This window comes from Phalaenopsis equestris, unplaced genomic scaffold (assembly GCF_001263595.1).
Source record: "Phalaenopsis equestris unplaced genomic scaffold, ASM126359v1 Scaffold000513, whole genome shotgun sequence".
NCBI lineage: Eukaryota > Viridiplantae > Streptophyta > Magnoliopsida > Asparagales > Orchidaceae > Phalaenopsis > Phalaenopsis equestris.
The window spans coordinates 2855642-2869842 of record NW_018164953.1 but is presented as its reverse complement, the minus strand read 5'-3'; the positions used below and the strand labels follow the sequence as shown (position 1 = coordinate 2869842).

The following is a 14201-nucleotide window of genomic DNA, read 5'->3' as shown; positions in this document are numbered from 1 at the left end:
TTATATATATTAATATTAGAGGTGTCAAACTGGATCGTCGTTCGCGAACAACTCGTGTTTGGCTCGTTCGTTAAGAAACGAATACGAACAGTAACTTCACGAACAATTTCGAACATGAGCTTATTTCAAACAAACTAAATTTCAAACGAACCGAACACGAACACAAGCTTTGTTCGTTCGTGTCCGGTTCGTTTACACCCCTAAACACAACTATTTAATCTTCAATATATATGCTACTTCCACAATCTCTTTAATAATTGCTCCTCAAGTTATTCTTCCTAATTTTGTCACACATCCATTTTAACGTCCTCATCTCCATTTTGCTTATCAATGAGCAAATTATTTACTGTCTAACAATTGAATTTATATAACAAACAAAGCCAGTCATAATTTATAAATTAAACGTAGCTACTTGTGATTTACCAACATACACTTCATAATAATTGTTCTCTAAAAGCATTAGCAAATGACAATGAACATGAAACCATATGCAATTTGTGGCATTTTAGCACAAATTTTCTACCCAAATCAAAATTGTGATATGCTAGGTTTTTGAAAACAATTGCAACAAAATAAAAAATAAAAAGCAAAAGAAGCTCCTTTAGAGTCGCATGTCTTCACTACTATGTTTTACAGATGTAATTTAAACAATAAAAGCAACGTATCATAACATAACAATCCAATATCAAATAAATAACATGCTGCAAATCTAATCAGCTGGAAGTTGAAAGTATAACTTACTTGAAAATATAATTGCAATTTTTTTTCTAATAATGCTTCCATAATTGTATAAATGTTCTTTTTAACTTCAAAGCCACACTCCATAATTGGCCTTGCAAAATGGGAGCCAAAGAATAAACCTTGCAATGGATCAACTTTTGACGTAACCTACATGATTAGACATGCAATTCGGTATGTCGATATTGTGGATCCTATTTGAATAGTATTTGATAGACCAATAGGCCAATTTTAACTCAATTAGTTACTATATAGCAAACAAAATCATTTAAAAGCTAGTATGGATTCTTTATGATTTCATTATAAAAAACATACCGTCTATCATTTTCTTAGTCCAAGTTTTCCTTCTTCGTCCCCAAAGAACTCCTTCATAGATCACAACCCCCATCATCCAACTCTTTCGAAAGAGAAATGGGACGCAAAGTTCAAAATATAGATCAAAGTAGAAATCCAGGTTCACAAACAACAACCTTCCTTAGATCACATCCAATTTGGCATAGGTCTGAATTCAAAACCACATAATTGCTTATTTAAAAGCCATATAATTTCAAATATACTTGTTGTAACAATATACAAATGACAGGTTCTATAAGCCGACCTAAAAGTATTTTATATTAGAAGATTTATATACATACCACTTAATTCCTATTTATTTATATATCTAGCATCTAAACTTCAATTTTTATATATATGTCAACTTCCCCATACATGAAAATGTGTGTTTCAGTATTTAAAAGTGAAACTAGTGACATGTTTTACATGATATGAAAGATTTGGGTAGTATGATAATAAAAAGTAAAGTTTAGGTGTTAGACATGTAAATACATAGCAATTGGGTGGCATGTAAGAAATGCCCCTTTTATTTTATTTTGATTTTTTCATCCTGCAACTATAAATGAACAATATAAATTAATCTGACAAGCAAAAAGTTTCCGATAGCTGAGTTGGGGCAAGCAGCTGTTCAGCACCAAGATACATCAAAGTGTTTTATACATTCAAACAATTAATTTTATTCATCTATAAGTTCTACAAGATCTCAAACAGGCTGATGCCAGAACAGGTAACTTATGAATATGTGCATCAAGAACAATAACCGAGAGAATTAAAAGAGGCAATTTACTTTGTACTCTAGTAGATCCACAATCGTTCTCCGACATCTTAAATTCATCTCTAACCTTCTTTAGTTCCAACTTCATTTTCTCACCTGAAGACATATGATCTGGATGAAAATACTGCACAAAAATGAAATAAAATTCGTAAGTTTATAAGTTACATCCATGAACATTGGTAAAAAGTCAATAATATTCGATAGATACACACATTTTGTACAAGGTGCTCCTGAGGAGGATTAAGCATGAAAGTTTGCGTTCCTTGACGGCCCAAGTTGGTGAACAAAGAGAACCTTTGCACTGCTCAGATGCAAAACAAGCATCAAGTTTTCAGTGCTACAGATCAGAATGCAGCACAGAATAGTATGAACATATTGAAAAGAGAAGGAAATACTGACTATTTGCCTTTTTAATGGCATTTGAATCCTTGAGCCTCTGAAGGCTCTCCCTGAGATCTCTAATGGATACTCCACCCATCTTGGATTCTGTCTCCTTCTCCTCCAACTCCCTAAGCTTTGCGAGCCTCTCATTCAATTCAGTAAGTGAAAACCACTCCCCCTTTTTCCCATCCTTTTCCGGCCTTAGTCTCTGCAACTTCTCTCCAAGTTCTTCATAACCATACATCTTCACAAACTCCGTCCTCAGAACTTTTGACTCCCCTTCTTCCCCTTCCCCCTTCTTCTCTCTCCTCTCTTTCCCAAAAATCGAATCAGGTAACTTGTCAGTGCCGATGAGTTGTGGACCCCTCCCACTCTCCCCGAGCCCCTCCCTCACGCCATCCTGGAAAGCTCTGATGTTGAAGCTGGAGCTCCGTGCTTGGCCCTCAGTTTCACGGGATGAAGCCCTGAACTTCTTGAGGCTCTCCCTGATTGAATCGAATGGAAAAGCCTTTCCAGCATCGGGACCAGTGGTTCCGTCACTGGAACTGGGTTTTCCAAAAACATTGTTCTTGAGAAGATCCTGGAACGAGAGCGGAGAGCCGGAGGAAGGGCGGTCACCAGAAGCAGACCCGCCGGATTTAAGCCGGAATTCGGCGAGATGTTTTCGAATCTCCTCGAGGGAAGCGGCCGGCGGGGACTTAGTGGCAGCGGAAAATGCAGGGGGAGGCGGGGGATCTCTGGGAATGCGGCGAGGCTGTGCTGGAAGGGACTTGAGCCGCTCCTTAATTTCACTAAAGTAGGAAGTGTAGGAGGGAGGAGATGTAGGTGAAGATCCACTAGTTTCTGTGCGATCAGACGGAAGAGAATCGCTATCAACGGATGAGTCATGGTCAGGTGGCAGAGGGGAGGGCGAGGAGGAGGAGGACGAAGAAGAACAGAAGCATGGGAGAGATCGAGAAGTGGGGCTTATTAGGGTTCTCGTTTGGGGTTTGAGGTGGCGAAACATGGTCCCGCCCTGAGTAACGTCTAGGGCTCGGCGACGGAGATGCAAAGAAGAAGAAGAAGAGCGGATCAGCCGGTCATTTAGGCCTAACCGATTTAGGTATAGAACCGGCCCGGTTTTTTTTTTTCTTTAATCAGTGTTTTTTAATGATTTACCTCAATTTTAATGATTTCGCGTGATGGAGGGAAAAAAAAAAAAAAAAAAAACTTTATTATGGCAAAACTATTAAATTTAAAAATACCATCAACATTTTTCAACTACATTTGGGTCAGCATTGACTCTTTTTAATGTTTTTAAAATTTTTAGTATTTTCCATAGCAGTTTTTGAAAAAATTATATTTCACGTCTCGGCTCATTGGTGCGGCCTCTGGCGTAAGTCCCTCGGGTCGGGGTCGAGAATTTGAATCCCATGGTGCGAGCTCTTCAGATCAATTAAAGCACACCTGAGTTTCGACCTAACTGGGGGAAGCGTTATTTGGAGCCCATTAGACCAAATAATGATTTCCTTTTAAAACAAAAAAAAAAATCATGTTCAAATTGTCGATCGTCTTTCTATAAGCTTTATGAAATCTTCATACAACATTGATTGAGTTAATCTTAATTCTTCTTTTAAAATACTTCTCTATTAAGTAGCTACCAACCTTATGAATGAATGTTATTATTTAAGAGAAAGACTTCCAAAATAATTCACATCTAACTAATTAGATTCATCTTTTAACTAATTTGAATTAACTTAAAAATCAAATTAATTTGATAAAATTTTTCATTCATAATTTGGACAGAAACTTACATTCTCATGACCAAATGAATGATTATAAATCAAGTAAAAGAAAATTTGGTAAACATAAGAGACTATTAAATTATTGTTATAGACTTATTAGTTAAACATTGGAGATATAAAGTTTATTGTCTTGCTAAAAATCTCAAAGTTGAAAGCAACTATTACTATTTTATTCACATAACTTGCAATAAATTGTAGGAATAACATACTTAATACCTAGAAATGATTAGAAAACATAAGTTGTAAGTTAATAATGTCTCATCAACCCTCGTCTAGACTTGGCATCAGCAATAATTTACGAATTTTTTGAAGATGGAGATCTTATTATTTGTTAATATGACTTTTTATATGTGCTTCCCATATGTTGCTAGTAATTACATGTTATTTGACATGCCTTTGAATTCTTTCTCAATTGTTACATGGAATTTGGGAGTTTCCATCATGGATTTATATCTCACTATTTTGACCATCATGTTGCATCTCAATTGATTATTAAGTTATATATCATAGATAGAGAATAATAATTTTTTTTACAATACTACACAAACAATCACAATATCTATTGAAGGAATAAAAGAATTTGACACATGCATTAACATTTGAAATATTTCTTTTTCAAATGTTAAAAGTTCTTTCAACAACATTGTATAATTGAGCATGTTGATGATTATGTAATTCATTTTCCACTGTGAATCTTCTAAGGGCACTAACATAAAATTCATTTTAGTGATAATGATAATCTCTAGAGATATAAAACCAGGATCTATTAAGTAAAATTTTTCATGTGGTAATCCTAAATCTATCTCAGATACTAACCATTACAAGACCCTCAAAGCGGATAATTAAGACTACAAATATAATTTCTGAGAAGTAAAATCATTATTAATGTAGTATTTATTTCTCCTCCGCTCAGTCCGGTGCATCGCATCTGTTGCCCGAACGTAGCTTTGAGTCTGGACTCTAGACTCTGAACTCTGGACTCAATATTTTTTCCTAATTCTAACACAGATAAGGTTAACAACTTAATAGAGTTTTAAAGTTGTTGATGCTAAAATTAATATTATCGTTTTGTATAAAATGTTACATTTGTGTTTTATTAAACAAAATATTATAAATGCAACTTTATGAGAAGTAAAATTTTTCATGTGGTAATCCTAAATCTATCTCATATACTAACCATTACAAGGCTCTCAAAGCAGATAATTAAGACTATAAATATAATTTATGAGAAGTAAAACCATTATGAATGCAGTATTTATTTCTCCTCTGCTCCGCCCGGTGCATCACATCTGTTTCCCGAACGTAGCTTTGAGTCTAGACTCTGGACTCAATATTTTTTCCTAATTCTAACACAGATAAGGTTAACAACTTAATAGAGTTTTAAAGTTGCTGATGCTAAAATTGATATTATCGTTTCGTATAGAATGTTACATTTGTGTTTTATTAAACAAAATATTATAAATGTAACTTTTTTTAAGATAAAAGATTAAAATATTTGTCGGCTATTAGTTTTACTTGAACAAGTTTAAAATTAGAAAATTATTACACAATTAGCTTTTTAAATTGAAACAATCATCAAATTTTTAATACATTCTACTTATTTCTTTTTTAATCAATATTTTTTTGTGAAATAAGAGTTACTATTAAATCTTTATTTCATCCACTTCAATGTTGTATTTATTAAGCTCAACAATTTCTATAAATATATATTTTTTGGTTAAATAATTTTGATAGGATAGAGGCAAGGACATAACCAATATCTTTTTTTTTAATGGAAGACAAACTGCCCCCTAGACCAAATATGGAAGAGGTTAAAGCAATGAAGAGCAAAATGATATTTCAGGAGGGACAAAACTGATATTTTGGGAGGGGCAAAATACCAAATTACCCTCCCTTGTAAGTCTGGATACATGATTCCTTAATTATTGTATTAGGTTGAATAGTGTAATTATGTTAAGTGATGTAATTAGTTACGAGCTTGGAACTCTTGTAATCTATAAATTCTTCCTACTTTAAATATTCATGGAATGAAATGAAAATGTAATTAATTTTTTTAATTTATGTAACGTTAAATCTTTTATGAGAGTAATTCACAGCCTCCAAATTATCATTTATCAACGTCAAAGAAGTGGGATTCATATCAAATACAAAGAAGTTCTCCAAAAAAACATTATAACAATTCGATACATGAGACATAACAATTAAGGCTCTGTTTCGAGTAGCTGCAGCTTCTCAGCTTTTCAGTTGCACCTGCGCTACCCCAAGAAGCTGCTGCGGGGAAACTGACTAGTTGTTTCTTGCAGCTCTCTGAAAACAGCTGACAGTTGTTGGTCAGTTGTTTCTCGACAAAAGATCATGGTGTCTTTATATAGTAACGCTGTTTGTAACAAAATATAAAATAATTTTTTTATTAAACAAATTATATCTTAAATAATAAATTAACGTTAATGATAAATTAATTATTTTTATCAAATAATTTAAAACTTAAAAATATGTTTATAAATTAATTAATTAATCATTAAATTATATCATATAAATTTATCTAATTATTATTAATTTGAAAATATATGAATTAATCATTAATTATTAATCAAATTAATAAAATTTAAATTTAAATAAAAAGAAATTAAAACCATAAACCCATCTCTACCTTACCCTCTCCTCGACCTCCTCCCATGCCGAAAACCCTCCCTTACGCTCCCCTCCCTCCCCTCCCCTCCCGGTTTCGTCCAAAACCATGTCCTTCGTGAACGAACCCTCGACATTCTTCATATTCGTCGAACGAAATTGGGACAACAAAGGCAAGGAAGGGGCTTTCGGCTCTGTCTCGTCAGGGAGGATCGCAGCTTACTCGTAGGAGGATCAAATAGGGAGGGCCTTCGAAAGGCTTTGTCACATCAGTGAGGATCGCAGCTTGCGCGTAAGAGGATCAAGCAGGGAGGGGCTTCGAAGGCGAGGAAGGGGCAAGGAAGGTGCTTCAGCTCTATCGCATTAGAGAGGATCGCAGCTTGCGCGAAGGAGGATCGAGCAGGAAGGGGCTTTGAAGGCAAGGAAGGGGCTTTGGCTTTATATGTTGTGATTCACTCGTTACTTTTCCCGAAGGCGGAAGAGGGTAGGGGTACAATAGAACGTTCCCCACGAATGTGGAAAGCGAAAGCTGGGCCACGGGGTCGATCACGCGGCCGACTTTCCGCACATTTAGCTTCCTTCGGCCACGAAGCTGGGAACCAAATGGGAAAATTTTGCGGTTTGGGGCCGCGCTGCGTGAAAAAAACGTCCCCAAACAGAGCCTAAGTAACTTGATGCGCAAAACAAATTGTAAAATACCAATTCTTTCCGTTTCTTTTAATGTTAATTTTTGATAAAATATTACATATTTTCTATCCATCATTGCAAAAATAAAATGAGCATCTCATTTCAAATAATTGCTAACTAACTTTACCTTCAACATAAATAAATAATAATGATAAATGTTCTCTCACGTTGAATAAAATATAATAACTGTATAGTTCAATACTAAACCAAATATATATATATATATATATATATATAAATTGATATTAAACAAAAATTATGTCTCACATTAAAATGTATTTGAAATTTCAATTACAACTAAACATCTGAATAATACATACCTTGCCCTTAAATTGCTAAGAATCGAGTGAGTTTACATCTAATTTTTGTTATGGACCCTGAAAAATAAAAACAATAACATAAATTAAAAAATACTTTTAAATTTTTGTTCATAAATGATGTAAGTAGTACTATTAAAATGGATAAAGACATGTAATAGTATATAATTCACCCGTAGAAATTATATAATCCGATAGTATTGAGTCCCCATTTGTCCGTGAATCACACCCAAAGGAATAGACCCTAAGTATGAGAGAGAGAGAGAGAGACAGAGAGAACAGTCATGAACAATAAATTGTATTAATTTTGTTAACATTTTCTGTTCTTTTTATTTTATTTATAGTCCTCTGTTCAAGAAATGATGATCCCCTTATTTATAGTAAAAAGAGTACAATATAGTAATATTACACTTTTACCCCAGTTGTACATGTTATTCTTAATATTTTATAGATATAAGCATATCACTCTGCTACTCTTTGACTCGGTCAACTAAAGCTTGCTTGGCTTCGGGTTGGCAAGGTTGTTTCAGTCAGGTTTGGTCAACATGTTGTCGACCGAACTTTATTGACTTTGGATAGAAAGAACTGGCTCAGTCGGCCAATCTAGCCTAGCTGTCGACCCTTGATAATGAATCGGGAACTTCTGGACGTCCCCGATATAGTTAGAGATCTGAGGAATTTGGTCCAATTGCTTGCTAATAATGTAGAAAAACATTCTGTTTAGGCTGAAGAGGAAGACATTTGGAAGGACATCAAACAAACTAGGTTCAATCACACTAAACTAGGTCCAATTGGACCGAAGTTTTGGATGGAATCACTACACCTATTGAATCGTTTAATAGTAAAGAAATATGCCAAGTAGCTAGAAATAAATTGGTATTATGCTTATTCGTTGGATCGGAATCTAGACTCTCCTAATAAATTCAAGCTAGTTTGTCTTTGTCAAACCAATTACAAGATCCTAACCAAATTTCTCGCTCATATAATCTCGAAGGAGCAAGACATTTATCCTAGAGCATTCCGTCTTTACTCTTAGCCTCCTCGCTCGAGAAGTCCTTAATAAGTTTAGAAATGTGATGGCTAGATCACGACATATGGCTCTCAAGATTGATAAGGTGCGGGCTTCTGACAAGATGAACTATGTTACACTTAAGGGCCATTTTGAACTTCATGAATTGCCATACCAAAATCAAGGATTGGGTGTTAAATTGTTTCATGAATCCAAGATTCAGTGTGCTTATCAACGACAAAAGAACCAATTGACTTTTTGATTCAACACGAACAGCTTGGCCCGTATTATTAATGTTCAGACGCTCGAAAATTGCGAAGTTGCAGTTCTCATTAACAATGACAGTTGGAACCAAACCAAAATTCAGCAGATATGTGATGAAGAACTTGCTAAAAGGATTGAAGAGGTCTTAGTCTAAAATTCTCAGTAAAGAACTAAAATGAGATAGGTGGGGGTATACACTAGTGAGACATTTTTTTTTATTTCATCTTATCCTTTTTTTGGAAATGATGAATGGCATGGCTACCTCAAACATTTAAAATTAGAAAAAAATTATAATAATAAAGGATAACAAAAAAAGGCTATTAAGGACTTATTTGACTTATGCATTTAAAATTTATGGGTATTTTAAACAAAACATTAAATAAATCTAATGCAATTAAAAATTTTCAATATTATTTGGTTGGTTGGAAATGAAATTTACAAAAATGCATTTTCCTTTTTTATTAAGTAAAAATAGATGAGATTAATCTAGGACAGAAATGGAGGCCCAACGATGATGAAGATGACAAAAACAACTATATGGTTCATGAGATTAGGCTTGGGGTTATGCATCAATTGTAGGTACAATGTAGCATGCAAACAAATAGTGGTTCCAGGCTCAACATTGCATGCTAGGCTAATGACATATCTGGATTTGAGAGGACACAATGAGTCATGGGTTCCACATATGAAGACAATGATGCATGCAACGACATATTGTGTGCCGCGAGCTTGATGGCAAGGAAGGATGATTTACGTGAGACGGCTTGCCTACAATCATAGGATGAACGCACATTTATGTATTCAAGGAAAGCTACATACACCAGACATCTCAATTAAAGAAAAAATTATAATGAAAGGAAGCATTATTGTAGAGCAGATTATTATCACTACCTGCACATGTTTTTATACCAGTTATCTCCCTAAATGAAAAGAAAACATACTGTATTCGACTTCATATGTTGACCTCACGAACATCGTTCTGCCCAAATGGAGTTCCGCAACCAGGGCACTTCCTATGGCGGATTTCCAGATTTCTTTGAATGCAGGGATTGCAAAATAGATGAAAGCATTTAGTGATGACCACCTACAGATAAAAAGGCGAAAATATGATGACTTGTTTGGTCATAACTGATTTCCAGGCAAGCTTACATGAATATTAGAGCAGTCTCAAAATAACCACACTATTCATGTTCGGCTCTTTAAAAAATTCATGTTTGAAATATTCGTTAAATGAACAGAACACAACCAAAAATTTTGAGCTAAATTTATGAAGGAGCTAAGCACACACTTGTGTGATCATCTTCACCCCTTTTCGACTCGAAATAATTAATATTTATTATTATTCATTTTATATATTTGTATTTGGGGCATTTTTACATATACAGAACCCAATCAAATAAAAAAAAGCACTATTATCATTTTTTTAAGTGAAATGCACAATTTCATGCATTAGGATTAAAGCACCAAAGTGCTATGTATGTTAATATGAAAGTTTATGTGTGAGAAATGTAAAAACACAAGAATTGTGTGCTACATATGTAAATTTCTTATATAGTTCATAAATTTGTAATAATTTTTTTTTTTTTTTATATTTTACCAAAAATTTTAAAATTTAGTTTTTGAATAATTTGAGCTTTAATACGAGCAACACATAAATCTACAACTTCAACTGAATCAAACGAGAGCATGCTATACACGATCAATTTTAAACACAGGCCAGTTTCAAATAATTGAATTTTCAAAAGAGCAATGAGCTTGCTGAAGCTCAGGAATAGGGAAACCAATTTTCCTTAATGAATTATGAAAGGAGAAGACTTTGTAACTTACCTCCTTTGGGCGGTCAAAACAAACACCACATTTTAGTATTGCCTTGCACTCCTTGATCTCATCCTGGAGCTTCTGAATGGCCATCTCCTGCCTTTCAGGGCTCAGCTCCATGACTTCATTCTTCAGTTCATCATATTCTTCCTCAAGCTTTTTCCTCTCACTCCTGTATTCGGTATAAGACAATGGAAAAGAATTGATAATGTGTTTTAAAACTAAAGAGATGGATGAATGCACCCAAATGCCCAAATAACCTTTCCCTCTCTAACTCCATCCTCAAGTTGAGGATCCTCTCCTGGTTGCGTTCATGCTCCTTCTTGGTGGAATCGACAGCAGACCTCAGCCACTTCAGCTCTTTCTCAGAATCCGCCAGCTCTAGTTTTGTTTTAGACATGGTGATGGCAATCTGCCTGTTCTCAACGGAAGTTTTGGCAGCTTGTGCAAGCAATGATTTTATCTACAGAAGTTAAAGCAATTTGGTTAAGTGATGGAGAAATAGGATGTAGGTGAAATAGGATGCAGGGAATTACTACAGGGGAAAGCATAGAACAAACCCGATCATCAGTATCAGATAATTTGGATTTCAGTGACCCATTTGATGTATTGAGCCTCGTAAGCTGCTGCATCTTGGTATTCTTATCAGAGAGAAGGGAACTATATGCTTGTTTCATCCTCACACTATCAGATACTAACTGCCATAAATGTCAGAGAAATAAAGCTATGGTACTTCATTGTCCAAAATTACAAATCTCTCAAAAAGAAACAGCATACATTGACAAGTAACAATGCAATAGAAGAAAAAGTTATCATATGGAATTCTCTTTAGTTTTGAAGCATCATATGGCACCGATGATGGGATAATGAAAGGAATATAATTTCAAGATGAGTGAGTTGTTAAAAAGGAAATATAAGAGTGAAATTACTTTATTAGACAGAATTTAAGGATTGCACCTACTAGAATGAAAGGCACAAGATACAGCAATATTATGAAAAAAAAGGGTAAAGCCAAAAATAACAAAACTGGATGTTTGGTAAAAAGAGAACGTAAAAAAAGAATTTTAAAACCAGATAGGATGAAGATTCATGATGTCAATTCTAAATAAATGGGATAATGTTGATGATGATTCGTATAAATTGTTTACAATTAAAATATACTATAATAAAAATTTCAAAAAAAAAAAAAAACAATTATGCTCCCATTCAATCTAATATTTCATAAAATAAAAAATGTAGACCAATACATATGAATAAAACTGACTGCTCTCTCTCTCTCTCTCTCTTTCTCTCTCTCTCTCTCTTACTCAAGAAAATGAAAAAAAAAAGAAAGAACTCTCATAGAGAGACCAAAATATATAATGAAGCAGAGATGATAACTCCATAGAATCTTACGCATGCAAACCTAAAAAAATCACAAACATTACTTACATAAGAAGACTAAGAACGTCAACAAGAATATACTGAATATCAATAAGCAATTGCTTATATGATATGATTTATATCTATATCTATATATATATTTATACATATATACATATATATATATATACATATATTTATATACATATATACATATATATATATATATATTTGAAAAAAGCCCAAGGGCTAATATATTAAAGAGAAAAGATACAAATAAGTTGTATGAGTGGGCCCAAAAATAGGCACCCAACTCACACATTACAACACACAAAAAAGTCAAAAAGGGTACATAAAAATCAAAAAATCCAAAACCACAGGGTGCGGAAAAAGAGAGGATCATCCCAATTTAGTCCTGCCCCTGCCTCTGGTTCTTGTAAGGGATCCAACTAACAAATTGATAAGTTGCGTACCATTACCCGAAGTAACCAAAGAATCATCCATAACATTCCTGAGCTCAAGTATATCTCAATTCTTCTTCTTCCTCCTGGAAGTGTAAACCTGTTATTCTTCATCCGAAGAATCAGTCTGATAAAGTGGTAGAGCTGTAGCAGAAGGAATACCAACCGTAGTACCCACAATAGGTTCTAGTATATGTGAAGTATGAGTTGCCTCTACACCGGATACTTCCTGAAGATGGGGAGCTGCGAGGTTCTCCTGATTATCAATCTGAACACTACCATTTGTAGGTAATAGTCCTTCAGTATTGTTTTCTATGGAGTTTGAAGGTATAAACATCACATCAATCACAGTAACAGTAACAGTAGTGTTAGGTGGGTCCATAGGGGCAACAGACACCTCCTGTTTGGTTGCATCCTCCCAAGATGGAACTAAAATGTCCAAAGTTGTGGGGTTAGACCCATCCTTATTCATTTGAACCTTGGATTTCAAATTAAGATGGAGCTTGTGGCATTTATCAAAGGTATGCCTAAACATCTTACAGTGAGTACAATATGGAGATCTGTGTTTCATGATGATTTATTGTCAATATCCAGTATGAGTTGTGTCCAGCCAGACTTTAGTAACATTAGGTAAATTAAGATCCTTTTCCACAAGTATTTTTGCCACAAAAGGTCTGGTTAGATTGAAAGTGGGTAGATCTAGCTTCATAGGGCCCCTACGGATGGCCACAATATAGTACAGAATCTGATGATGAAAAAAGTGTAGCTTGAGACTAGGTAGGCTACACCATACCAGTACAGTGGGAGTTTCATGATTTGAGTCGAAATCATGAGACCACTTGAGTAACTTAACTGATTTGTCTGTGATAGTAAGATATTTCTTGGAGAAAATTCAAGTGTACACTTCAGCCACGATTAGTTGAATCAACACATGTCCCCCATTCATGAGTCTCACTTTCCACTTGTCTACTAGTTTAAAATCATCAACTATCTTTTTAATAACTTCCATAGGTGGGTGCACCCACTGAAATTTTTCAATAAGAGCAAACTTGAATTTCTCCATCAGGGTTAAAATTTCTAAGTCGGAGAAAAATATTGCATTTTTCCCACATTTTCTACCTCCCTTGTTAACAAAAAGGCAATCATCTGTACCATCGCAACAATCCTTATAGCTTGAGGGGAAGACAAGCGCGGACTCCACCTAAGGGTTACCCACCATGTGGGCAAAGGAAGTTTTGTCTGGTTCAACCAAAGAAGAAGGGGGCACCATCAGAGCAGGGAGATCTGTCGGCGTTCACCTGCTGTGAGGTCCCTGACACGCAGGCAAAACGAAGTTGTCGGGCAGGGAGAGGCGCAACGTCGAAACATAAAACGACGCAGACGCAACAGACGCCGACACGAGCTGCAACAGAATCTGCGACAAAAACCAACGAGACGCCGACACGAGCCAACGACGTAGAAGAGACACAGTAACGTTGGGACGAAGCAGAAGATGAGGAGGGAGAGTCAACGAAACATATGCGAGGTGCGAGCCCTCTCCTTCGAGCGGCATAATCAAATGCGATGGAAATCGGCATTGGAAACCCTAGCAGATCTCTCGACCGTAACCGACATCGTAGCACATGTATGACTATATATATAAAA

General features: G+C 35.1%; 2 protein-coding genes across 4 annotated transcripts in view; both read right to left on the bottom strand.

The window, feature by feature from the left end:
* The window catches only part of LOC110028559, a 10129-nt gene extending 6783 nt beyond the window's left edge, over nt 1–3346 (bottom strand). The window contains exons 1-3 of the mRNA XM_020730459.1: nt 2246–3346; nt 2059–2147; nt 1859–1970 (exon numbers count right to left, since the gene is read on the bottom strand). Coding sequence (XP_020586118.1) covers nt 1859–1970; nt 2059–2147; nt 2246–3233 — 1189 coding nt within the window. The 5' untranslated portion in view covers nt 3234–3346. The remainder of the gene's footprint in view (nt 1–1858; nt 1971–2058; nt 2148–2245) is intronic.
* Nucleotides 3347–7610: 4264 nt separating this feature from the next.
* The window catches only part of LOC110028513 (E3 ubiquitin-protein ligase BRE1-like 2), a 76807-nt gene continuing 70216 nt past the window's right edge, over nt 7611–14201 (bottom strand). Inside the window, exons 16-20 of one of the 3 annotated variants that reach the window (XM_020730399.1) lie at nt 11295–11432; nt 10995–11197; nt 10744–10906; nt 9858–10000; nt 7611–7703 (exon numbers count right to left, since the gene is read on the bottom strand). In XM_020730399.1, coding sequence (XP_020586058.1) covers nt 9869–10000; nt 10744–10906; nt 10995–11197; nt 11295–11432 — 636 coding nt within the window. In that variant the 3' untranslated portion in view covers nt 7611–7703; nt 9858–9868. Of the gene's footprint in view, nt 7704–7870; nt 7888–9716; nt 10001–10743; nt 10907–10994; nt 11198–11294; nt 11433–14201 lie in introns of those variants that run through there. The other 2 variants (XM_020730400.1, XM_020730401.1) reach the window with 2 other exon arrangements.